This window comes from Cuculus canorus, chromosome Z, assembly GCF_017976375.1.
Source record: "Cuculus canorus isolate bCucCan1 chromosome Z, bCucCan1.pri, whole genome shotgun sequence".
NCBI classification, from domain to species: Eukaryota; Metazoa; Chordata; class Aves; order Cuculiformes; family Cuculidae; genus Cuculus; species Cuculus canorus.
The window spans coordinates 44,854,395-44,881,053 of record NC_071441.1 but is presented as its reverse complement, the minus strand read 5'-3'; the positions used below and the strand labels follow the sequence as shown (position 1 = coordinate 44,881,053).

Here is a 26,659-nt window from a genome sequence, read left to right as displayed (position 1 = left end):
ATTTCAGCCTTCAGGTCGCCTATTCCTTTCCCAGGCTGTAAGGACAGCATCCCCTCATGGAAACCACCCAGCCAGTTTTTCTACTGGAGGCAGTTGCTTGGATTTTCCTTCTGTTCTTTTCATGGGTATGGTATATGTTTGGATAGATCAGCATACAATCAATACGTACAACATGCAAAGCACAGACATGTCTAATTCGAGCCTATTAATACAACATCTCTAAATAGCGACCGCACAAGTCCAAGAATATCATCATGTGAAAGGCTAGGTATGTTTAGATAGATGCAGCCCACATCTTACTTTTGGTACGGAGATCTCTCAGAGTACTCTTGTAAACACTTTTGTCCACTAAGACCAGGCCACTGCTTCAGTTTCTCACAGATAATCTAATCAAAAGAAAGCCTGGGAAAAAAAAAAACAAACTAAGAAAATAAAAAGCTAAATGAGGCCCATCTTAGAAATTAAAGATATGCAGGGACTTCTTATATAAAGATGCATAGAGAGTTGCATTGCATCATACCTTTGTTCAGTTATTCAGATGAGGCACTGGATTAAGCTTAACTCTGTTGAGAATCAATTTAATTCTGAGTGGCTGTGTCTACACTGGGGTTTAAACAGCTGAATTAATGTATCTTAAATTCACATATTCAATTAATATGGATTATTTTTTCTGTCTGCTTCAGTCTCAGGGAAGCCTCGAGGAAGTGATCACACCAAAAGAGATATTCCACATCTAAGTACCGATTTTGTAGCAGAATACTAATCAGTGGAATAAGAGATAATCAGTTACATATAAAACATCAGTTAGAGCTTTCTCACATTGAATTACCTCCGGGGAAAAAATGCAGCTGGCTGCTATTAGCTGCAGAATATGTTATGTTTGCAGGGCTAGCTAACATGACAGTTTGCACTATTTCTTGTTATGAGGCTTGGCAATTTTAATCAAACTGGAAGTGGTTTTACTTTTATTTATTAGATTAGCACCATGTTCAGGTATTAGTTAGATTCCATCATGTATTTCTATTTTTTAGGTTTTCCACAATTTTTTCCAGTCTAGTTTCAAATGACTCACTTCAAACTAACACAGAGTAATGGTAATAAAAGATAAAAGATCCAAGAATTAATTTTTTTCTGTCCAAATCAAAGTCAGAGAACAGTCTGAAATTCTACAAGCATATTTTACATGGGACAATATAAAACATTGATTTAAACAATAATTTTTGCCACAACCATTTCATGGTTGCCACAAAGGTAACACAAAGGTAACATTTACAACAGATGTTGAAGGCAGTGCTTTAATCATTCCTGAAGTCAGGTATACAGGTCACTCCTCCTTCAAACCCGGTTTACTCATTACATACGTGGCAATGAAAGACACAACAACTTACGTACAGTTGCTTGCACAGAAGAAGAAAGCTTTTGTCATCTCTTAATTACTCCAGCATTTAGAGAGGTCAGAAAATAAGTAACCCCACTCTCATGAAACAAAACCACTGTTTGAGCACATCTCTTCTAGACTCCTGTAATAAATGCTGAAGACTCAGGAAGGAAAAAAGCAGACTGGGCCAGGCCCATCACTGGTTAGTTAACAGACAAATGGAAGCAGTAGTAGAAAATTAAGGAAAGTGTTAGAACCACTAATAATGAGAGCATGCAAAATGTAAAGCTTAATTAGTGCTAATGATTTTTCACTTCTAAGTGACTATACACTGGCAAAGGGACATTTCTGCAACAAGTCTCTCATACTGGTATTTAAATGAAGCTTTTAAGTGGCAAACGCCTCATTTCCTCAGGACAGTTACAAATTGGTACCACCAGTGGAAATACAAATTGCATGTATGAGTAAACATACTTCAATTCAGCCCGTAGCTGTTGGCAATTTGTAACAAGCCAACCACAAGAATAAAAGCTATTCCTACCCTCCTAGTACATACAGAGCAGTTCACACTAGAAATTTGCATTACTGCATGTAATTTCTTACTGCAAGAAATTCAACTACTGCAGCATCTGCTTTGCAGCTTTATTGTATTATCTCAACTAGGCATTTTGATGAGCTTTACCTGAAAATTCCCCTCTATCTTTGATAGATCTTTGATCTGTTCAGGTATTAAAATAAATCTCAAGGATCTCAAAGCAAAAAAGCTCTTGAAGTTACGGAGAGGTCAAGCACCAATGTTTGCCGTACTATAACTGACCAATTTCTATCCACAGACACAAAGACATCAGGCAAGCCTGTTTTTCCTCTTTGTAGCTGAAGCCATTTCATTTCCTAACTGGCAATTACTTGTCACACACTTGTCACGGACATTGCTATTTGGTGCAGCAGAGCAACACTTTGGGCCATCCTTGATTAAAAGGCTGATTATGACAATGCAATGCCACGCCACCACTGTTTCAGTCACGCAGTGTTTGTTCAGTGCTGTGATGACTTGTTCCTTATGTTCTTCAGAAAAGTGGGACAATAACTTCCAGCCTGACAGTACTTCAGTTAGTTTCTCTGCTTTTATTAACAAGCATATAATATTAATTGGCAAAACACTAGATACAAGCTTCGCTACCATAAAATCAAAACAGTAAGCAATTATCCCAAAAGGCTTATTCAGACAAAACTAGCCACCAATAGTACAAAAATTACACGGCAACACAGAGCATAAAAAACTGTAAACTTTCAAATGAAGCTATGCCAAAAATATGGTTTTACACTTTTGACAGTTCCAGAATCTTTATTATGCCACATAAGAGGATAAAGGCTTAGTGGTTGCACTGGCTTATTGTCCCTTAACTGTAAAATTGTTGCAGAAGAAAAGAACAAACTCTCCTTTTATCTAGATAAACAACTTCCATTCAAGGTTGCATTAAACCAATGCTTTTGCATTTCAAATAAAAATTAAAAAAATATTGGAATATCAGTATTCAAAAACCAGGGCTCCTTCCTTCAGCTACATCTAACCATACGCATAAATGATCCTGCTGGTTTCTGTGGAACCATTTAGGTTGTTAGTGAAGTTACCAATATGTGTGTTCACAGAATTGGATATTTACTTCATACCTTTCCCACTAGGATGCAGGTGGCTTTGAGAGATTACAAGAAGTCCTAAAGGCTACCAAACATGGATCAAATAGCAAGACCAGAGCTTTAATTTGTATATAAATAAGCAGTAAGTCCACAGTAAAATATTCCTGCTGATTTGCTACAAGACGGAAGTTCCTAGAAAGTCTGTACTGATCACAAGCTTTGATTAAAGCAGAGATTGAAGCATTGTTCCATATTCTTTAGTTGCCCTTTGCAACTTTTTACTGCAACAGATCTCAAGAACTTACAGTTAATTATATTTTATGTAGAGATTCTAGTGTATGTGACAATTTTTTGCCCTGCTATCAACTTTGTGCAGACTAACTGAAGTGTATGTTGCAATAACATTTCCAGTGAAGCATCCAAGCTGAAGTAATTACCTGAGGAAACACAGAAACTTGATTCTTCTGTACAGTCTTCTGTACAAAATGCATTTTAAGTATTTATTAAGATTCATTTCTCACGTACAGACTGGTTGGCTTCTTCCTAATATATTTAGCTCAATAGTAAGACGCATAATGCTGTAAAATAGGCTAGTTTTATGCTTATACTTATCATCCAGTAGAAGAAAACCTCAATGAATCTCCTAGGACTAACTATTTTGTTTTGAAGGCAGTAAAAGCCAGATAAGCTTTTAAGGGCTCATAGTCTATTGGAAAGAAATAGCACCATCATCACTGTAGTCTGATAATTTTTATGGTCCCATACACCAGAGGTGACAGTGTTTGTGTATACTATTGCACAACCAATAATAATAAATATTCCCAGATTTGATGGTACAAACATACCAGACAACAATGGCACAAAACATTTTCAGACAGGATTTAAGTCTTGCCAATTGCTTCCACAATTCACATTAAGGTTTCTTGCAAGATCATTTATTTTAAAATATTGCTGACAGTTCTTGTACATACACAAATTTAAATCCCACACTCCACTCTTTAAATAAAAAGGAACAAATAAAAAAAACAATGCCCCCCAAATAATAGCCCTAAATAAAATCCCATTTGAACAGGTGAGAAAAGCCATCTACTTTCCTTTTAAATTTAACAGTAAGTAGATGCTACATTTACAATTTAAACTTATGTCTAATAAATGCATGTTTCAAACCTATTGCACAAAAGCATAAGTAATGCTCTTTATCCATACAAAACAAAAACATGCAAATAAAAGCTACTCAAATTCAATGTAAAAGAAAGAAGCTTGTAAAAACATCTTACAATTTCATTTTATATGCCCGTAAATACAGCTGGACCACTGAAACCAAAAATATTTGGATGGTAAAATAAGACAGAAGGCTTAAAATAGAATAAATAATCTTATAAAGTTAAAATTTAAAAGCTCCAATCTTATTTAAATTTGATATTATATATTCTATTGGAACTCTCTATTTTAAATGAAACTATATTTAATGAGTTTCTGAGCCTGGCTGACTTAGACTCATTACTGCTGAGGATAATGCAACAAGATACTTTCTTACTGCAATTATTTACCAGCATCAGCAATTGTGAAAACTACTTCACAATAATGGCATCTTCATGAAAGTCTAAATAAACCAACATGATCTCACTAGGACTAAAAGATATCCATGCTGAGTTCAACTCTTAGTCCAACCTTGAACAGTATCGGTGTTATTTTACCCAATATAATCTTGATGTAAAATAACTGTCTCTTAAGCCTCACAGAAGTGAAACAAGGCTGTGATTCAAAGGCGACCTCACTCTGACCTCAATTCAATTGCATTGTAGTCTTTTAGTAAGGCTAAGGAAATAAATACATGGTCTGGACACAGTCACATTCCTACTGAGGAAAGAGTTGCTGTAGCAAAGATGTTGTGATATGCAATTCAGAAAAATAACTGTGTGGGTTTGTATTTTTGTTTTTCCTTTTACTGTTGAGGCTTTATCAGATTAAATATATTGCAAAAGCAGTTACACACAATTATGAGAAAAAACACCAGCTCTAGGTATTAATACTGGCTCGAATTTATGTATCCATATAGGTATAAACATAATCTTCAAAATATTGATAGCACCATAATAAATTCAAGTGATTCTAAGGATGGTTATATACTCATAATGTATTTTTCGTACTGTAGATCGTTCAGCAAGAGACAGACTTCAGACCTCTGAATTTGCTTGTTCATAACTGATTTCTCTGTTGCACAAGTACACAGCAAAGTACTAAAATCCCTATGTATTTTAACAGCACTGCATCAATATCTAGTCACATAAAAAGTTCCTGCAGTGTACACATTCTGAGGTAGACAGATCTCACATTTTTTATATATATATATATTTGCTTTTATGTATATATATCTCCTGATTAAGTTGGTTAATCGGAATGCTGCCTGACAGCTTCTATTTTATGTCTACATCAGGTACAACCAGTGTCTGCATACTCAGCGTGCACAGAGGGTGGACACTTACAGCCCTGTTCATACTCTCAGTACCTCACTGGCTAGACTCTCAATTATTCACACTAGGACAGTAACAATCACATAAACAGCCCAGTATGTCAATTTGTGTACACATCTAAACCACCTAAATTCACTGTCTCATGGAAAGATTACAAAAATGGTAGACCCATGATCTCATTTGTTCTTTTTTCTTAAGACAGAAAAAAAAGCTTAAGTACATATGAGGTCTGACACAAAAAAAAAACAAACGAGACCACCTATAACTTTTTATTTAACAAATTAAGACAACCAACTATGATCACCTTCAAAATAGTTGCCTTTTGAGTAGACAGACAGCTGCATATGATGCTACCAACATTCAAAGCAATTCCACATATCATTTTCTGAAAAGACTGTTGAGGATCTCCATTTTTGCTTTTACACCTTCTACCAACAAAAAACAGGTTCCTTTCAGAACTGATGTGATTGCAAACGGGGTAGGTGCTGAAGCACAGTGATGTCACTAGCTAAAAGCTGCTTCATAGACAAAGCATTGTGGACTGTCACACAGATATTTTCCAGCTGAGGGCAAGATAAAGTCTCTATGCAAACATGTGTCCACTCATTCTGAGTGAAGCAATCGAGTTGAGCCTTGTCTCACTGTGACAGGTTAGAACGTGTTCTATAACCATCTGCTTGTCTCTCCCCTTCCACTCCTGGTTCCTGAGCCACAGGGTTAGTCTTGGGATGGGGTGAGGGGAGGGGTTGTTTGTGTCCAACCTCGTATATTTGAGTGAGCAAACAGAATAAACAGTAAGACAAAACCAGGGCCAAGTTCAATTCCACTGCTTGTATGCATGCACACACACCTTTCCCACACAAGCTCAGCCACCCAGCCCAGATATGGAGATGTACCTAATGCAAACATTCAAATGCAGCTATCCTATACTTATTTACTGGGACAGTAGCACTTTTTGGCCTTTGTGGGGCATTCCTTTCCATCTCCACGGTTCAGTAGGCTCCCTCTTAATTCTCTGCTCACATACTTTTTGATTTCCTTCCCACTGACATATATAACTAGGTAAAAATGAGAAACCCTGTTTTCAAAGGTAAACATAGGTTGGAGCATCCCTTCTACAGCAGCAGGGCTGAGAAAGGAGGACTGAAGACTCCATAGAAAGAAATTATGGAACACATGCAAGGAATGTGTTGCTTTGAAAATTCAAGAAAAGGAAGAAGATTTAAAATGCTTCACGAAATGTCTTGCCAGATCACCTTCCTGTCACTGAGTAACATGTAACAGTTTCTAACAGAAAAGGGGAAGGAACACAGATACAGGAAGCAGGGTAGTTAGAGAAAAACATATTCTCTTATCCAAAGCCAATTTATCAAACAAAAAACAGGGTTTAATAATAGGAATAGCAACTAGCATCTTCAGGTGACTGGAAAACTCTTCAAAAAATTAGGTTAACTATTTCCAGTTGCCATTAATAAGGCATAGCCTGTTTTCAGTAACTTAACACCTGTGCCAGACAAATACTCTCACAATCATACTATATATGCTCTACTGTTTACAGCTTGCAGAAATCACTCTCAACTACTGTTTTTAAGAAGTCAAATATTTCAGAAACTCTATATTATAAACAGTGCAGTGAACTCTGCTAAGTGCTACTGAGGGTGCATTCCATAACATATATACTTACATGTGTGTATAGATGTATGCACACATATATACATGCATGTGTGTATGTATTTGCATCCATTAGGGCTGATGCAAGCAAAAGTACCAGTTAAGGCCAGAAGGTGCTAAACCAATATTGTCTGCACCCACTCCCTGCCCCAAGATAGCCAGGAATCGCACTAAAAAAAATGTTATGGTTTCGTAAGTAAACAGGTAAAGGAAATATAAAGCTGTGGAATTTTTATCACTTAAGTGAAAACTACGCAACATCACCCAAAGTTGCCCAAGCCCCGGCACTTCAATAGTGAGAGCAAATTCTCTTTAAAATTAAAAACTGATTTCTGCAAGCCACAACTACATAAGAAATGTTTATTTTTTAAAAAGTTCACAAATCTAGCATTTTAGAGTATTTGTCATTATGTGGTGCAATTTATGCCACAGTAAAATGTCAGGGAATGTTAAAATCAACTGAAATTATTTCTATAAATTTTATCAAATTGACATGCATAGGGGAGGATCAAAATTTTTCTAAAACACAAAGTGAGGGAGAACAGTAACAGGCCAAAAATGACAAATTTACTGGTTTCCCAGATACTCAGAAGTTTTCAATGCAGCATAATAAATTATCACCAGTCACTATATCATTAGGTATGTTCAATGCTCTAGAGAACAACTTGAATAAAGCCAATGCAATCAGGCATACTATATAAGACAAGAACACTTTGCAAAAATATAGTTTTCAGAGTCAAAATGTGAAAAGTAACTGAATTCAACTTGGTGTCAAAAGCAACATTTTTAAATCACTCCACAATATTCTAACATACTTCTGTATAACTCTAAGAGATAAATCAGGCTGAGTTACATGGAACTGTGAAGTGTTTTCATTATCTGTAAACTTAGTGCTGGTAGTGTCATGTTGAGTTGCGCCTTCTTTCTTCCCATACAAAAAAAGTATAAATATTTTCTGTCCAGAAATCTAGGTAACATATCCCTAAAAGAAATATTCAGAAGGACAGTCTCCTACGACAGCACTGCAATCTTCCAGCATTATTCAGCTGCTTTGTGTCGTGATTAGCGATGCACTAAGAAGGTGCCAGATGATAGTCTTTGCAAAAAACTCTGTCCAGAGGGACAATAAAGTTCTTTTACAGCAAGTCCATTTTGGGTCTGTAATGTAGCAGTAGAGGTGCTTTCTGCAAGACAGAAATACCAGGTAAGGAACAAACCCAGAACTAATCTGTTCAGTAAGGAAAATTCCCATTTCATAAACTAAAACATGAATGAACTATCAGAGTAGCTATCTGACCTGTCAAAACTTCACCAGACAAAGACAACATTTTGTCATCTGTGGAGCTCAAACAAGGGATGAAAAATTCTTCCCTTTTGTCTCACGAGCTAATCACCTTAAGACCAGTTTAATCTCAGTCGGGCCTCTTAACTTGGAAAATCCCAGTAAGGTAGAAAGGCTGATGTCCAGAAGGCAGCACAAAGGAATGTAGTACTTCATATTCAGCAGCTCCCATTTGATTCCTCTTCTGTGAATGTATCCATCGCTTTTTTATGAACAGGTACACTTCTAACATCCACAACATCCTGTACAAAAGTTCTGTGTCTCATGTAAAAAACTGCTTCCTCTTATTTGTTCTGGACCTCTTGCCTCACAGTTTAATTTCACATCCCCCACCTGACTCACTTGACAAGGCATTTACAGTTTCCTTTCCCACATGTTTCACAACTACATAGACTTCCATTATAAAAGTGAATAGCAGACTTGCTATATGTACAGGCACATATAATTTGACGCTTTTGTTTGTGTCTCCCTTCTCCTCCTCTACAGATCCTTAACATTTACTTTGTACCTTTTTATATTTACCTACATGGAACTTAAAGTGTTCATTAACCACCTTTCACTCAGAACTGTAAAGGCTTGCTTTAATCCCTTGTCATCAGTCTTATAACAGTGTTATTAGTACACTGTTACTGCATGACTCAAGCCCCTTTCCAGGTCACTCAGGAACATCACACAAACCAGATTACAGTAGGATTCCACTCGTGATCTCTCCGCATTTCAAAGACTGACCACTGACCTCTATTCTGTGACTCTTATGCAAGTCAATTATTCTGCTACACAAAGACAGAAAAATTCTTCACCATCCCCACCTACACCTCTTCTAGATATGCATCGAAAGCTGCTACATGGTTCTACCTCAGTGTATACTGTAAGCTCAGACTGTGTTGCTTGTCTATTATAAATATTAACTCCTTGTTCAAGCATCTTCTAACACACACACATTTCACTTGAATTGCCATTATTAATGTGATAATTAACAGTCAGAAAGAACGCCCCACTGTATATTATTCAGCTTCAAAGAAGCTGTTTAAAGAAAACAAGTCAAATATGTACTCAAACATTTTTAACCTGCCTTGTTTATACCTACTAAATGCTGCTAGAAATTTCCTTAACTAAGGCAGACTGCATTTACTGCCTCTCATTAAGAAGCAGACAGACTTTCTGAGCTTCAGACGAGAACTGTGCCGAGAATTTCTGCCTTTTCTGCACCACAAATTCCCTACTCACATGGATTAAAAGCAGTTGTACCTAAAATAGCTAAAAATACTTTCTTGTGGCCTCCACTTTCTTTGCCAGACTTGATAAAAATTTTGACAGCTGATGCAGTCTTCTATTTTCCTTTGTAGTTAATACTTAATTCCCCTTCTCTTCATTTTCTTGGAAATAAGATTAATACTTGGTGTTAAAAATGCTGTATTAGATGTTTATTAAAGTATCTTTCTATTGAGTTTGCAGTTACTGTGATATAGTTATAAATTATGCCTATTTTATAATCATTTTATTTGGTCACTTCATGACTGACTTGGAACCACCGTGCCATACCTTAAATCTCCATCTAGTAACAACTACAAACTTCAGCGTGTGGTCCTTGCCAAGGATCTCTTCATTGCATAATATGTCCAGCTGACAAAACAAAGATGACAGTTAGTCCACTGGCACACAGTACATGAAGCAACATGTTTCAGATAATGCTACAAATGTTTGACAAAATATTTCTTCTCTGAAGACATTGGAGTCATTCATCTTGCAGCTGTCAAGCAGACAAAAATAATAGCAGGAAATAAAAGAGAGTGTATTTTCTCAACATAAAACTACTGAAAGCCCATGTCTGAGCCCACCTAGGAAATATCCGCACTTAACTATTTCATTTAATTTCCCAAGCAGTACTAATGCCCTTTCCTGAAAGCTTTAAATGCTTTTAAAAAGGCCCAATAACATGATCACAAGAAGGCAGAATTCATGAATCTTGAAGACAACTCTACTATTTAACATACTATGATTTTTTTTTACCTAACAGCCACGTTGCTTTCTGCTACGAGGGCATATTTTTTTTAAATATATAAAAAAAAATCTGCCACCTCCCTTAGATACTATATTTATGGGGTTTTGGCAGATACTCAATAGCAATTTTTATTCTTCAATCTCAGTGCTGAAAGATCTTAACATTAGAACCAAAGAGGACATAAACATAAAAACATAAGGTTTATATGATTATTATCAGCTGAACTACAATAACTGAAATAGAACAAAGCAGGGAACACGCACAAAACCAGCGAAGTCTACCAAGGCAGCTTCTATTACTGCTTTACCACATAACCCAGAATGGCAGGAATGTGCAAGCAGTCAGCTTACAAGGCTTATGTAATTGGGAATAACTCAAACCTGCAATAGTCTACAGCAACCAACCAAGTGCCCATAGGCTTAAATCCTTCTGGTATGATCCCATTACTTCGTATGTGCACACTGATTACACCACAATTTACATACTCTTCAAGAAGGTAGGGAGGGATGGCAAATGAATAAACAGTACTCCTGAAAGTTTGTTCCTTCAGTAAAAGCCAAGCATGTTGTGCCAGACCGGCACCATGGAATGGAGGGCTTAAACACACACCCACACAAAAATACGTCAAACAGCATCAATTGAGATGTCTACAGAATGCATTCAAGACCAAGCAAAGTGGTAAACAGAGGTTGCATTCATATGTTAGCCACCATTAATTTCAGATCTGAACTAGGAGGTGTGCAAAGAATTGCCTTTGTTTCTGTACCTTTCACCATAAATTCTTCCTATGACTCCAAGTATTCCCTGAAAAGGAAGGCAAAAGTAGGTATCCGAAAATACTCTGCTAGTGGTGAGCAGCAGCTTTGGGTTGAGTTTCACCGAGAGCATGGAAAGGAATAAAATATTCACACTGCTTTCTCTTACTTGTGCTTCAGTAGTGTTAAAGTGTTTGTTATTGCCTGTCGCCTGCACTGGGTGTGAAATCTCTGAAACAGAGGGGTATACCTGACTACAAGCTGTCAAAGAATCTCGCCAGAGTCCATTTCAACATAAGTGGAAGCACATAACCAAGTCTTTAGCTCAACTATTTATATATGGACATGAAAAGATATGCTGCAAAACAAGCGGCAAATGCTCTACAAACCAAAGTAAAGAAAAGAAAATGACTACATAACACATAATTCAAGAAAAAGTGTATGCTTCTGTTTTCCTAAAGTAAAATCAGACTAACAGACATCCTTTTGTAAAGGAACATTCCCACGCTTTTAGTAAGGCTTTTATATCTGCAAAATAATTTTAAAGATTTATAATGTTACCTCATTAAAAGAAGAAAGGTTAAGTTTTTTGGCAATGAACTTCTTTAGATGCAAGACTGTTGCTTGTGCTGAGCAGCGGATCCATTTTCGTTTCAATCCACGCAATTTGCTGCTATTGCATTCCAAGCAGATACTCACCTTCAGGAAAAAGCAAACAGTCAGGCTTGGCTGGAACAATTTTAAGCAGTTCTCATCATGTATTCCGTATGTAGTTTTTATTAACACAAAACGTGAAGCAGTACCAGTATTCCTTAAACAGAAATGCCTGTAGTCCTATCAAAGAAAACATTTTCTAACATCTTGTCAGTTTAGTGATAAGCACTATTGCCACCAAAATAGACCCAGACAAAACAGTTCAAGAACATTTTTATGTTGGAACAAGGCTGCTCCAGTCCAAATTCACAGGCTGCTAGTAGTTCGAGAGGACTCTTATGTCAAAAGCCAGAATAACAAACAGTAAAAATATCATTGCCAATATTCAATGATTGCTTCTAACATAACTTCTTGCTTTTAAACATGGAATTATAGAATCACTAGGTTGGAAAAGACCTACTGGATCATCAAGTCCAATCATTTAGCATAATGCTACGCTAAATCGAGTTTAAAACAAGATATTACCACATTTAAAAGGGAACTTAGATTTTAAAAATAACAGATGCAAATGACAACTTTTTAAAAAGGTCTCCAATTTCTATGCTTCAATTCTCACTTCTTTTCCCATCCATCTATTCATTACTTAATCTAAGCTCTTTGTGATGATTTACTTCATGCACTAAGAGGATGTAGTACTAGGTACAACCACTTTGGAAGTTCCTCTACATCATAAGTGAAAATTAATCCAAGTTTTACTCTGGAGACATGTAACAGGAAAACATAAAAAAGACATATGGTATATCCCAAAAGGAGATTCCACTTTCAAACATGCTTTGTGTTTAAAACTTAATGGTGAATTTTCCAATTTTCATACTATTTTTATGGTATAGAGCTAACACTGCCTTAGTATTAGAGGTCTGCAACAAAATAAATAGTAAATTAGTAAAAGTGCAAAAGGTTTTTTATTTGTAATTATTAATATATATTCTGCTGAATGTATCACAATAACACTGGAATATGCTCCTTCAGAAGCAAGAGGCTGGGGGGGGGGGGGGGGAGCGGAATAACCTGAATTAATTTTGAAAGAAAAGAAACAGTTTGGAAACTCATAAACAAACAGTCAGATCTTAACACATGTTGCTTTAACATATTCTCCATTCCTGCAAAACCCAAAGATGAGTCTTATGCTTCCACAAAAGCACTGGGCAACACTGCATCTTGTTTGTATCAAAAGAAAGAAGAGTAGCATAAAACAGTTATTTTTTTCTTCACTGTGAGCTTAATAAAGCACTAAAGCTAAAATAGAAGATAAAACTAAAACATGACCTATGAGTTCACCTGTTCATCACTTCGGTGGTAATCATTATCTTCTTCCTGTTTTTCCTCAGAAGTTTCTTTGTTTGAATTTTCATCTGTTTTAGTCTCACCTTAAATAAGAAACCAGATATATGGGATAACACTCAGCAGCAGCTTGTAACACTAATATGATTAAAACAGCACAGCTCAGGACTACAACACAGAATAAACTTTGCTTTCCACAAGTTGTGCTTATGTGCTTAAGCAACACTAGCTGCTGACAGCCCCCTGCTTTAAAAAAAAATGGAATACATACAGAGCACAACCTTCAGTTCAACTGCTAGCACCCAGAAGCTGGGTAATTTCAGCAAGTCCCCATGTAGGCACTACTATGGAGATCATCCTCATCAAGAGTAATATGCTATGAACAGCTGAAAAGAAAAGATTTGGTGCACAACTAAGGGACAAAGCAACAGTCCTACACTCACTGTATTGTGCAGTTATAAAACAATTGTGATTATAATAAATCAATTAGGCACATACCTCCAATAGGTCTGTTAATCCATTTACTAGCCATCACCCATGCAAGAAAGAATAAATAAAGGACCATTTACCATTTCGATGGGAATCTAGGTGCTGTTTTGTAGAACATGTCTCCCCTTTGATGTCCCCTGGAACTTCCATGCCCAGTTTGTGATAAAACTCCCTTTGCTTTTTCATTTCCGCTGTTTAAAATTGGAAATATTAATCCCTGTAATAAAGTTCTAATGCAATATTTATGAAGTTATTCCAAATCCCTTCCCTCTTAAGTGAAAAAGGCTTGCCAACAACTAATGGTATTGTCAGCATTTACTGCTTTTCCATCTTTGGTACTGTATCAAGTCATGTTTGTATTTTTCAGAGTTAGAATAATACAGAATCATCTCTACAGCTACTATTATAGCATTCCTATTACAGCTACAGTGTGCCAACATTCAGAAACTGAACTACTGTTCTTGCTTTATGTAAGAATACTGTTCAAAGAAATATCCCACCTTTCCTCACATCTCCCCAATTACTGGTAGTTCAAGTATTAAATTAATCACTAGAAATTATACAAATGGAGGAATATGGTTTTCTATTGTGTTTTTCCTCCATCCTCCCCCTGTATTTTCAATACCCGAAACATTTTTTTCTAGAAGAGTTAAAAAAGTAGAATCATGGAATAAATTAGGTTGGAAAATACCTTCAAGTATGTTCTAAACAATCTCTAAAAATAGTCATACTACAACTTACCTTCTTGGAGGCCTGGCACAAGTTTGTAAACAATATCTTGCATTGTTCTGTCATGACTAAGAAGAAAAAAACATAATGAGAAGTTTAACTCAACTATCTTAATTCAATCTTAAAAAAATTGCAGTATCAAATTGATGCCAAATCTCCAAATTCAATTAAGAAGAACTGTAATTCTCAACTCGGTACTTATATGAAAAAGAGAGGATAGTAACATGAAACAAAGTAAGAAGTAGTATAGGCTATGACAGAACCCATTGGAAGTTTGAGGAAGAATAACCTTTGCATGTGGAGGAACATGCCCCACAAAACATGGTCTCTTGCATCAAGAAAAGTATGTTATTAATAATATCAAAATTCTTTGATAACTTTGACGTAAACTGATTTTTATTACAAAACAATGGAGGACAGTCTGTTCCTTATGCCTAAAGACTGATCTCTCACATTTCTACAGTCCTTAGTTATCTTTACTAGGCTTTCCCAAAAACACCAGAAAACAGTGCACAGAAGACCACAAAAATAAAATTTTGCTTTGTTCTTAAAAGCCACCATTTTAACTGTTCCTGTACAGAAGTCTGTACAGGTAGTGTGGCTTAAATAAAAGAAAGTTAATAATTGCACTGGAACTGGAAGGCAGCAGGACCAGTTTAATTCCCAGCTCACCTACATGAAATCCTTTTTTAGTCTAAAATAAGCCACCGTCTGACAGAAAAAACATTATTCTAAATTCCAATTGATAAATAAAATCAGAAACACTTCAAATGTCTGTCACGGCTGCTGCAAGGTCATCATCCCAACAGAACTTGTAATATCAAATCCTGAATCTGACTTAAAAAGAACAAAAGTTTTACAAAAGTAGTCTCAGGCTTGTCATCACCTGACATGAGCACTTCACAGCAATGGAAACTAGTGAATAAGTACAGTACTGGTGACAAATCAAGAGATCTACAATGGACTGTTACAATCTTTTAAGTAGCACCACAATAAGAATCAGAATATCAATAATTCTAAAATTCATGTAATTCCAACCAGCAGTAAACCCATTTGCACAGAATGGGATTTTCAGGTGTCACATACAAATTGCAGGAATAGCTCCAAAAATATTTTAACATAAATGAGTAAATCAGTCATCACTCCTAGATCAGAGGTGAGAATTTAATGGCATTCAGAAATGTAAAACAGGAGACACATTTGGTTTAGCACAGGTAGCAAATTCCTTTCTAGCTGTTCTCAATTTGATGCTGTTCCTAGCACTTTTGTCACAGAAAACAAGTATCTGAAACAAGACATTGGTGTATCCCTGTAGTTTCACAGAAGACAAACACGCTGTCTTAAATGTCATTTATTTGTTCTTGCCTATTGGCACCTACTTGTCTCTTCAAAGCACACACTCAATACAGTGTACTGTCAGTGTATAATGTAACATATTATCAGTGTACACTATTATTCTCCAAATGCAGAGATGGCATGACTAGTTTCAGGTTCCTGAATCAATTCCAACTTAAGCAATCTAAGTTTGCATAGAACATTGACAGTTTTCTGTAAAAGTGAAGAGAAATCAAACATATTTTATACAACCACTGATTCAGAAGTTCCGATAGAACTGAGAAAGATACACTGAGAACTGCCACAAATGAAAGCAAACTTCATAGAAGTACGCAAAACACTTCTACTTCATACGCAAAGCTAGTGCAAACACACCATCACAATGGATTTTCATCAGGGAAAACTATTAAAGTTCAGTAAAACGAAAGGAAAACACTAAACGAAAAGAAAGGGAATGTCTTTTCCGGAGACAAATGAAAATCACCGTAAAAAATACTTAGCAAAAAAAAAAAAAACCCACAAAAACTTTCATGTTAAGTCAGAAAGTGAGAGCACTCCATGTAGGGGTCACAACAGAACAAAGGACAAGATTGCTCCATTGTATAGATTAAATCCACTAGTCTAATATTTTTGCTGCCATACTCTTACCTTTTCCTATGAATTAGGCAGACCTTTGAAAGACTAACTGAACAATAAAGCTGACAATTATTTCTCTCATTACTCTGTCAAGACACTGAAAAGCACTGTTCAACTAAGAGTAATTATTCTGAAAATTTTGTAGAAGTAGAATTTCTACAAAAGTTTAATTTCTGTATCTTTTATAACCTAATCACACAAAATGAGGAATGACTAAATCGCATTAAAACTCACAAAGAAATTAAACAGTGAATACATACTTTGCTTGCTTTCAAGTCTGGAAGAAGGTAACATGTCAAGGAGTTGCAAATTAATAGCAAAGTCTGGCCTCTCAATCATCTTCAACCTTCCCATTAAATGCTTAACATGCTGATAAGCAAGTAGGAAAATTTAGGAAAAAAAAGTGTGCTGTATTAAAGAGACTGCAACAGTCTAGAGTGAAGCTAGTTCCACTTTTGCTTTCATACTTACCCAATATACTGTAATGGGTGGCTCTGATGTATAACAATTCTACAGGTCGGACAGGTGTTGTTTTCCTCCAAATATTTCACTAGGCAGCTTCTACAGACTGATAATAAAGACATTTATAATTAAAAGTATATTTAAAAAGCATAATGAAAAAAAATGTTGTTTATATACATTTGCAGAAACGCACCTTACTGAGACTTAGGTGAAGTTAATTTTTTTTACATCACATAAACATGACATCGAATCATGCATAAAACTCCACAACAGCTTTCATTAATGTTCTTGATAAACAGAATTAATGTGCTAGAATTGAAGGAGCTGGCGGATGTCCTTTCCAAACCCCTATCCATCATCTTCCAGAGGTCCTGGCTGACTGGGGAAGTTCCACTAGACTGGAGGCTGGCTGATGTTGTGTCCACCTACAAGAAGGGTTGCAGAGAGGATCCGGGGAACTACAGGCCTGTCAGTCTCACCTCAGTGCCAGGGAAAGTCATGGAACAGGTAATCTTGAGTGCTATCATGAAGCACATGCAAGAGAACCGGGTGATCAGGCCCAGTCAACATGGGTTTACAAAAGGCAGATCTTGCCAAACTAACCTGATCACCTTCTATGACAAAATCACTCGATTACTGGATGGGGGAAAGGCTGTGGATGTAGTCTTCTTGGACTTCAGTAAAGCCTTTGACACAGTTTCTCACAGCATTCTGCTTCAGAAACTGTCAGCCTCTGGCCTGGACAGGCGCACACTCTCCTGGGTTGAAAACTGGTTGGATGGCCAGGCCCAGAGAGTGGTGGTCAATGGAGTTAACTCCAGCTGGAGGCCAGTCACAAGTGGAGTTCCTCAGGGCTCAGTACTGGGTCCAGCTCTGTTCAATGTCTTTATCAATGACCTGGATGAAGGCATTGAGTGCACCCTCAGCAAGTTTGCAGATGACACTAAGCTGGGAGGAAGTGTGGATCTGCTGGAGGGTAGGGAGACTCTGCAAAGGGATCTGAACAGGCTGGACTGCTGGGTCGAGACCAATGGCATGAGGTTTAACAAGTCCAAATGCCGGGTCCTGCACTTGGGGCACAACAACCCTATGCAGCGCTACAGACTGGGGGAAGAATGGCTGGAGAGCTGCACAGAAGAGAAGGACCTGGGGGTGCTGGTTGACAGCCGACTGAACATGAGCCAGCAGTGTGCCCAGGTGGCCAAGAAGGCCAACGGCATCTTGGCTTGTATCAGAAATGGGGTCACCAGCAGGTCCAGGGAGGTTATTCTCCCTCTGTACTCGGCACTGGTGAGACCGCACCTCGAATACTGTGTTCAGTTCTGGACCCCTCACCACAAGAAGGATGTTGAGGCTCTGGAGCGTGTTCAGAGAAGAGCAACAAAGCTAGTGAGGGGGCTGGAGAACAAGTCTTACGAGGAGCGGCTGAGAGAGCTGGGGTTGTTTAGCCTGGAGAAGAGGAGGCTGAGAGGAGACCTTATTACTCTCTACAACTACCTGAAAGGAGGTTGTGGAGAGGAGGGAGCTGGCCTCTTCTCCCAAGTGACAGGGGACAGGACAAGAGGGAACGGCCTCAAGCTCCACCAGGGGAGGTTCAGGTTGGATATCAGAAAAAAATTCTTCACAGTAAGAGTCATCGGGTACTGGAACAGTCTGCCCAGGGAGGTGGTCGAGTCGCCGTCCCTGGAGGTGTTTAAGGAACAGGTGGATGAAGTGCTGAGGGGCATGGTTTAGGGAGTGTTAGGAATGGTTGGATTCGATGATCCAATGGGTCCTTTCCAACCTTGTGATTCTGTGATACCCAGTCAGAGTCTTGTCTTCCTAGTAAAGCATACAACGCACAATCACACTCTGGAACTTACCAGAACAACAATTTCTAGCAAGTCAACATCATATCACTTGCACCATTCAGACTGCACATATGATTTAACAAGAATTGCATGCCATAAAGCTACTGAGACTATTTGCTTCAACCATGGCCACATACAGAAGTAAAGTATACAGTGGCAATGAACTAAACACACACACACAAAAAAATATTCCAAGGTTGGAATGAACTTTTTCATGAACAGAAAACTTTCAATAAGTAGATATTCAGGTGCTAGTTTAGTTCTAACTTTTACAGAGTATACTGCAGTTAAAATTCCACCAGGAAAAAAGATTACATGCGCACAGACCTTCAGTATTTGTAAGAAATTGCAGAAATTGCTAAAGCAGTTGCTCATTATAAAGCTGCATGGGTTTGGAACTGTTTCCATATGCATATAAACAATCACCTGTATCTCATTTGAAGTAAACTATTTACAATACCTGCCTCCCTTGAAACAGTATTCATAATATACATTACTACATGAACTCAGTTGAAGTTGCAACTCAGAAATGTAGAAAAAAAAGGGGGGGGGGCAGGGGGAAAACAGCCTTTTCTTAGCAGCTCATTCAAACATGGTTGTAATGCATTCATTCTTATCACATAAAAGTGAAGAATTTTTGTAACTTTACTGCCACCTACCTCTCAGGAAAGATTAAATAAACACTTGTTAATATAAAAAATTAAAACCGCAGCAAATAAGGTTTGTGTTCTGCATTGTATTTACACACTTAGAATGACAGTACTGTTGCTGGTATAGGTTATGGTTAGCCCCATAGCTTTGCACACTCAGCATAGATCTTGCACAGCAGTCTGTTCTGGTGGAATGCCACCGAAGTAGATGTATTTGCAAAACTGAAACCAAATCTTGAGCTTACAAAGTCAATGAAAGCAGAACCTGACCTTCCAAGAAGGCACAGGTATCCTGGGAACAGCACAGATATTGCCCAATTGTGTAGGAATGGGGGCAAGAAGGCCAAGGCGCAGCTGGAGCTGAACTTGACAAGGGATGCAAAGAATAACACGTCTTTCTACAGGCATGCCAGACAAAAAAGGAAGGTTAAAGACAGATGATGTACCTCCCACAACGAACATGACTGGCAAACTCGCTAATGCTAGACATGGAAAAGACTGGGGCACTCAACAATTTTTCTGCCTGTCTTCACCAGCAACCTCTCTTACCCCACCTCTTGAGCACATGGACCACAAAGCAGGGACTGGGGAAGCAAAGTCCCTCCAACTGTTACAGAAGTTCAGGTTCATGATCATCTGAGGAAGCTGAGCATACATAAGTCTATGGGACCTGATGAGATGCATCCCAGAGTCCTGAGGGAACCGGCTGATGTAAGTTGCCAAGCCACTCTCCATCTTAGTCATACAGTCAGGTGAAGTCGCCAGTAAATGAAAAAAAGGGAAATATTGCACCCATTTTTTTAAAAAGTACAAAAGGAAGATCTTGGAACTACCAAACTGCCAGCCTCACCTCTGTGCCAGGGAAGATCATCAAACAGATCCTCTTAGAAGGTGTGCTAAAGAACATGGAGACCAAGGAGGCAAGTAGAGACATCTAACAAGGCTTCACCAAGGACAAGTTCTGCCTGACCAACCTCGTGGCCTTCTATAATGGCCTAACTATATCGGTGGACAAGGGAAGAGCTATGGATATCAACTATCTGGACTTCAAGAAGACCTTTGACATGGTGCCCCACAATGCTCTTCTCTGTAAATTGGAGAGATATGGATTTGATGGATGGAGTATTCAGTGGATAAGGAATTGGCTGGATGGTCGCATCCAGAGAGTGGTGGTCAACAGTTCAAAGTCCAAATGGAGATCAGTGATGAGTGGATTCTCAAGGGTCTCTATTGGGACCAGTACTGTTTAACATCTTCACCAACAACATGGACAGCGGACTGATGCACCTTCAGCAAATTTGCCGGTGAAACCAAGTTGAGTGGTGCAGTTGACATGCCTAGGGGATGGGACATCAACCAGAGAGATCTGGAGAAGTTTGAGAAGCAGGCCTATGTGAACCTCAGGAAGTTCAACAAGGCCAAGTGCAAGGTCCACAAGGTCCTGCATCTGGGCTGGGGCAACCCCAAATACAAATACAGGCTAGGTGTTGAAGGGATAGATACCAGCCCTGCAAAGAGGGGCTTGCAGGTGGACTGGTGGATGAAAAGCTGATGAAAAATGAAAAAGTAATGATGAAAAATGAGCCAGCAACGTATACTTGCAGTACAGAAAAGCAACTATATCCAATGCAGCATGAAAAAAGAAGTGCGGCCAGCAGGTTGAGGGAGGTAATTCTGCCCCTCTACTACACTCTCATGAGCACCACCTGAAGTAGTGTGCTCAGCTCTGGAGTCCTCAGTACAAAGAAGACGTAGACCTGCCGAAGTAAGTCCAGAGGAGGGCCACAAAAATGATCAGAGTGATCACAAAATTATTACAAAAATGATGAAATACATACAGGGACAGGCTCAGAGAGCACAGGTTGTTTAGCCTGGAGAAGGGAAAGCTCCAGGGAAACCTTATTGTGGCCTTTCAATTATTAAATGGGGCTTTCAATAAAGAATGGTTTTAAATTGAAAGATGCTAGATTCAGACTAGATTTAAGGAAGGATTTTTTTTACAGTGGGGATGGTAAAACAATGGAACAGGTTGACAGGAGAAGCTGAAGATGTCCCATCCCTGGAAACATTCATGGTCAGGTTGGATCAGGCTTAGAGCAACCCGATCTGGTTGAAGATTTCCCTGCTCACTGCAGAGGGGTTGGACTAGATGACCTTCAAAGGTCCTTCCAACCCAATCCATTCCATGATACTATCTAAACCAATCTCCCATTTCAGTACATCTTCCGGTTTGGACTAACTATACACTAACTCCTCCAAAACAGAACTTGCCACACATCAACTCAGGGTCTGGCAGGCATATTAGTCTAAGCACAGCATCCAAATAAATGCAAACAGAATGAAGAGTGCTGCAGTTTTCTAGATTAGTTCCTCTTCACAGGGCCAAACTGGGATTTATAAACTTTCCTGAAACTTTAAGACCTAGGAGCATGAGACAGTCCACATGGGAAACCCAGGGTCTCATTTTCCATTACCTGGGACTTCCAAAGCATCTGATCTCAATTTATCCAGATACTTGGGTACTGATTGTAGGCCTGAACTGAGTTGTAAATTTTCTGGTTACTTTTACACTACACTTCAACGTATCAGAAAACTTTCATTAGAAAAGGAACAGGCAAGGTTAATTCTCACTAACTTTTTTATCTTAAAAAGTTTCACTCCTCTTGGCTTTTTTCACTTCTATATCTAGTTCAAGAAATACAGCTGGTCTTTCATCGTCCTCGCAAACCCATAAAATAATACCTTTCATAACATTTAAGACTGTCCCTTACATAACATATGAGGACAGCTTTCACACAAACACTAAAAAAATTCAAATTGCAAACATAAAATTTAAGTTGCACGTTTCTGCTAACCCAGAATTCTAATAATGAAACAGATGTAAACTAAGACTTTAACAATGAGTTACTACTAATTAAGGTCTTATCTACTGACTTATAGGTCTACCTGTCGCTAAAGATATGTCACAGAAGCAGGCAAGAAAGGGAGCAAAACACTTCCTTTTCCCTGAATTATGTTTAGAAAAGAAGTTGGCCCTGTCCCTCCAAAGACTGGTCCTGGTCCTCCAAATGACTCGCAGGACTCAAGATCTGTATTTACTACTGAAGGGAATAGTCTTTGAATATCTGAAGGACAGGAAATTAGAGAAAAATGGAAAAGATAAGAGAATAGTGAAGTTCTGAGTAGAAACAGAAAGAAAATTTCAAGGTGGAAACAAGGTGGAATTTGGCAGAGAATTCACTCTCTCAACAGTAAGGGCACTTTCAGGATAGCATGTCTTTCTGCAAGCATGTCTTTCCAGGAACATGTATCATTAGCATTAACATACAGAATACAAACCATTCCAACATGTATAAATTTTTTTTTAAAAATCAGGGCTGCGTACTTTTCATTTTGGGGAGATGAAGCCACTGCCACCCAATAATCCCTTCCAAGATATTTTAGGACTATGGGTCATTAAGCTATTCAAACAAGAGTTTAGATTTATTACAGTACGAGTAAAATACGGTGACAGAAGCTTTTCAAAACACAGGATGTTTGACGCTTCATGGCAAATACCATTTAATAGATTCAATACCATTTAACAGATTCCATACTATTTAATAAATTCGATATAGGTACATACAAACAAAAGAAAAATATATATTGAGCTCTGAACAGATAAAACTGGAAGCTTCTGAATGACAAGGAAACGGTAAATTGCAGGGATTCTGAAGACACAGATAGAAAAAATACTTTCAGTAAAACTCTGGAACATAAGATGTAAAGCCATCTTAGACTATGTAAAGCTACAGAGGGTATTTCATGTCACTGTTTCAGGTCTTCTGGACTGAATTTTGATTCCTCAGCTAACATCTACTTTGGCAAAGGAAACTGATGATCAGAACAGATTCAAGACAATAGTTTTGGAGTTACCACTTTGGACTATAAGGACACTTCTCCTCAGAAAGAATCTCTCCACATCTTTAGTTGGAACTGTGCCAATATACAAGATTTCCATTCAGAATATTAACCCTAGCACTCCTATACCCCACAACGTCAACTACAAAAACACTGAGATAGACATATACCTTCAACACACACCTTCAGTTTACTTGAAGCCTAAAGATTTGCAAAGTACCAGGGCATACTTGACAATGTGAAACCAGAAATGCAGAATGGCATAACAACAAACAGCTATCTCACAGTATCTTGGAACAAAAGCTTATTTCTACATTACAATACAATATACTTATTATTTATCAATAAACTATGATTGCTTTTTGAAGAGGAATAGAAAAGCAACAGACATTTGGAAGGCTTCAGGTGGAAAACATATACTATGTCAACTGTCACAGAAGCAAGAACTAGGCATTTCACATTCCTTTAGCAGGAAGACACTGCATTCCTGAATGAATACGTTACCAATAACTGTATATGGCTTCAAGTTTGTGCAGTACAGCTCTAATGCTCTCTCAATTCGCTTTGTTAAAAAAAAATCAAATAATTTGTTAAACAAAGCAATGTCTAGTGAAGCACAAATTATTTTGGCTGGTGAACAACAGATTTTTTAATTTCAACAAAAAAACATTAAAACACGTTGCAAATCAAGTTAAAAAAAAGAAACAAAACAACCAAAAAACAAACAAATCTCAACTTCTTTATCTTAATAATAGTTCTACTTACAAGTATGTAAGCATTCTGTTACAGTAGTAGCATCAATCAGGTATCCATTGCACAGACGACAGGTTATATGGGCATTAATGTCCCAAAGCTTTATCTTCCTTGTTAGCATTTTTGGTGTCTGCAGAAAAGACATATTATAAAGTAACACAGCTGTAGCAATCAGCAAAAAGTAATCTAGGAATAAATTATTAACTATAATTAATCCTAAAGATACGTTTATATGGCTTTAGGCTCGCATATACTGTATAAGGGTGTGCGTGCACTCATGCACAATGATAGCAATAACTTCTAAAGACTTCACAAAAGTGATACAGGTGTCAAGCCCACACTATTTTGCAAGTCAAAATTTCAATAGCACAGAAAACAGTCTTTCTAGCATGCTACTAATAAGTTCCTTTATCAACTGAAGGACTTCAATTTAACGTGAAACCATACTAATATACTGATCTCAGTCATCATATTCAGTCTAGTAACACAGAAAAAAATCACAAAAAATAAATCACAAAAATCTGGAGAAAATCCCTTAAGATATTTGAGAATTAAAAGCATTTCAATAACTGGAAAGTCAAAATAACTAGGTCTGGTTTGGTATAGTAGATTTATTTGTAAGTGTTTGCCTTGTGCCAGTAGAGTTAAAGCATAATTTTGAAGCTGAACATTTGCGCTGAAAAGTACACCTTCTGCAATCCCATTTTATTTAAACTCAAGTTAACTAAAGAAAACATTACAAACTAGAAGTTTCTTTAGCAGTGTTGCTGTCTGTTGTACTAAGAAACATGACTTAGAAAGTTTTTATATCTTTGGAGCAAGGGATGGCATAACCACCATTAAAAGGAATAAATATAGAAATTAAAAACGAAACACCTCATCTAACTTTTTATGCAGCAACCTCAACTGTTTTTAGACAAAACAACACCTAAAGCCCATGCCTTAACAAACTGTTTACCTTTTAAACACAGCTATATTTTATTTTTCACAATACACTGAAAAGAAAAAACTGTACTGTTACCATACATTGATAGCATTAGTGTTGATTAGCAAAGTAGGCTAAACCCTTTTGCCTATTACATTTGGCTCCTGCACTGCAGAAGTCACTGAATTACAGCATTTTCTATTGCAGTGACTCTGCTGTTCTTCACTCAGAAATACTAGTTTTCATCTAGCTTAGTTTGGAATATATTTCAGAATTTGAACAGTGAGATATCCCCCAAATTCACCAAAAATGTTGTAACAAAGTTGTCTGATCTTTAATTTAATTTTATTGTAATTTTCTGTGTATAATGAAGTGGTATTAAGCAAAAAGAACTATCAAAGGTAAACTTTCGCACTAATCTGAACTACACCAGCACTGAAGAAAGCACTTTATATTCCATTATAACCTATGGAAAAGTATATCCAACACCCACCCATTAAAATCTGCATTGTCCTACATAAAAATGAGTAGGATGATCTCCAGTTCTTTTGGCTAAGAAGTAAATAACACAAAAATCAAACTTATTTCATGGTATTTGAGAGTTCTTAATTAAGCTAGCAACTAGCCATTACAGAAGAATGAAAGTGCAAAGATACTATGCTAGGAAACTAAATTGCTTTTCAAAATTGTATTTTATAGATATATTTCTAATCAAGTGAAAACCAGCCATGTATTAAATCCCTAGAAGTTGGTGCATGAGGTCTTCATTTCAAGAAGCTACTGCATGAAGTACATACATTTCTATGGTACAGGAGAAGAGCTTTTAACATCTTAAAGAAGCGTTCAGGAGATGGCTTAAAACCACAAGTTAAATAGAAAGTCAGCACATTGGAAAACATAATTCATGACAGGCTAAAGAGAAATTAAGCTACACGGATACTTAAAAAGGCAGTATCAACACAACTCTAGTTACTTGCCCAAGCAGGATCTCAGAAAAAGGTGTTCAGGCTCACCACAAACTGAATCCAAGCACTAATGAGGCAGAAAAGCCAAAGGTGTTACAGTGACAGATGAAGCAAAGAAATTATTTATTTTCTAGAAAAAGCATAACATTTCTTCCCCTCTACAACAGAGACAAGCACTGCCACTTCTGCTTGTCCCTATTGTAGTGAGAAAAAAATGACAATAAACAGTTTGGATGGGGTATAATATTATGAGAACAATGGATGAACTATACAAATCAAGAAAGTAAAAATACTACATAGTAATAAACACCATTGTACAGAAAAAGAGAACAGGAAAGATAATACATACTTCACTGACTGAATGGGAAACAAAATCATTTTTGGCAAAGGAGAAAAATGTGTCTTCTAGAACATCAAGAGCAAGTCTGTCAAATCAACTTCATGAAAATTTTATACACCTTTCAAGAATGACACAAAACCCTTCCCACTACACGTTTAAAATACAAAAACTGGCAACTACTGGATGAAGCAGAAGAATGAGAATATGTTTTTCCAAGGCATTAGACATCTTGTTCCAAAGAGAGACAAAACCTACAGTAAGAAAGAGATTTCTCCAGAAGGCCTGACTCACAGCTCTATCTTGCAGCTGAAAAAAACAAGACAATGACCTCTTCTCTGCAGATGCAGAGGCCCAGACATGGTAGCTTCAA

The 26,659-nt window shown here is 37.4% G+C and overlaps 1 protein-coding gene across 11 annotated transcripts in view; it reads right to left on the bottom strand.

The window, feature by feature from the left end:
* Positions 1–972: 972 nt before the first annotated feature.
* PCGF3 (polycomb group ring finger 3) overlaps positions 973–26,659 on the bottom strand; it is a 52,646-nt gene continuing 26,959 nt past the window's right edge. For 8 of the 11 annotated variants that reach the window (XM_054054344.1, XM_054054345.1, XM_054054349.1 and 5 more), the window contains 8 exons: positions 24,072–24,189; positions 16,916–17,012; positions 14,486–14,541; positions 13,825–13,935; positions 13,253–13,341; positions 11,822–11,959; positions 10,046–10,126; positions 975–8,345 (listed from right to left, as the gene is read on the bottom strand). In XM_054054344.1, coding sequence (XP_053910319.1) covers positions 8,298–8,345; positions 10,046–10,126; positions 11,822–11,959; positions 13,253–13,341; positions 13,825–13,935; positions 14,486–14,541; positions 16,916–17,012; positions 24,072–24,180 — 729 coding nt within the window. In that variant the 5' untranslated portion in view covers positions 24,181–24,189 and the 3' untranslated portion in view covers positions 975–8,297. Of the gene's footprint in view, positions 8,346–10,045; positions 10,127–11,821; positions 11,960–13,252; positions 13,342–13,824; positions 13,936–14,485; positions 14,542–16,915; positions 17,013–24,071; positions 24,205–25,477; positions 26,612–26,659 lie in introns of those variants that run through there. The other 3 variants (XM_054054350.1, XM_009564691.2, XM_054054351.1) reach the window with 3 other exon arrangements.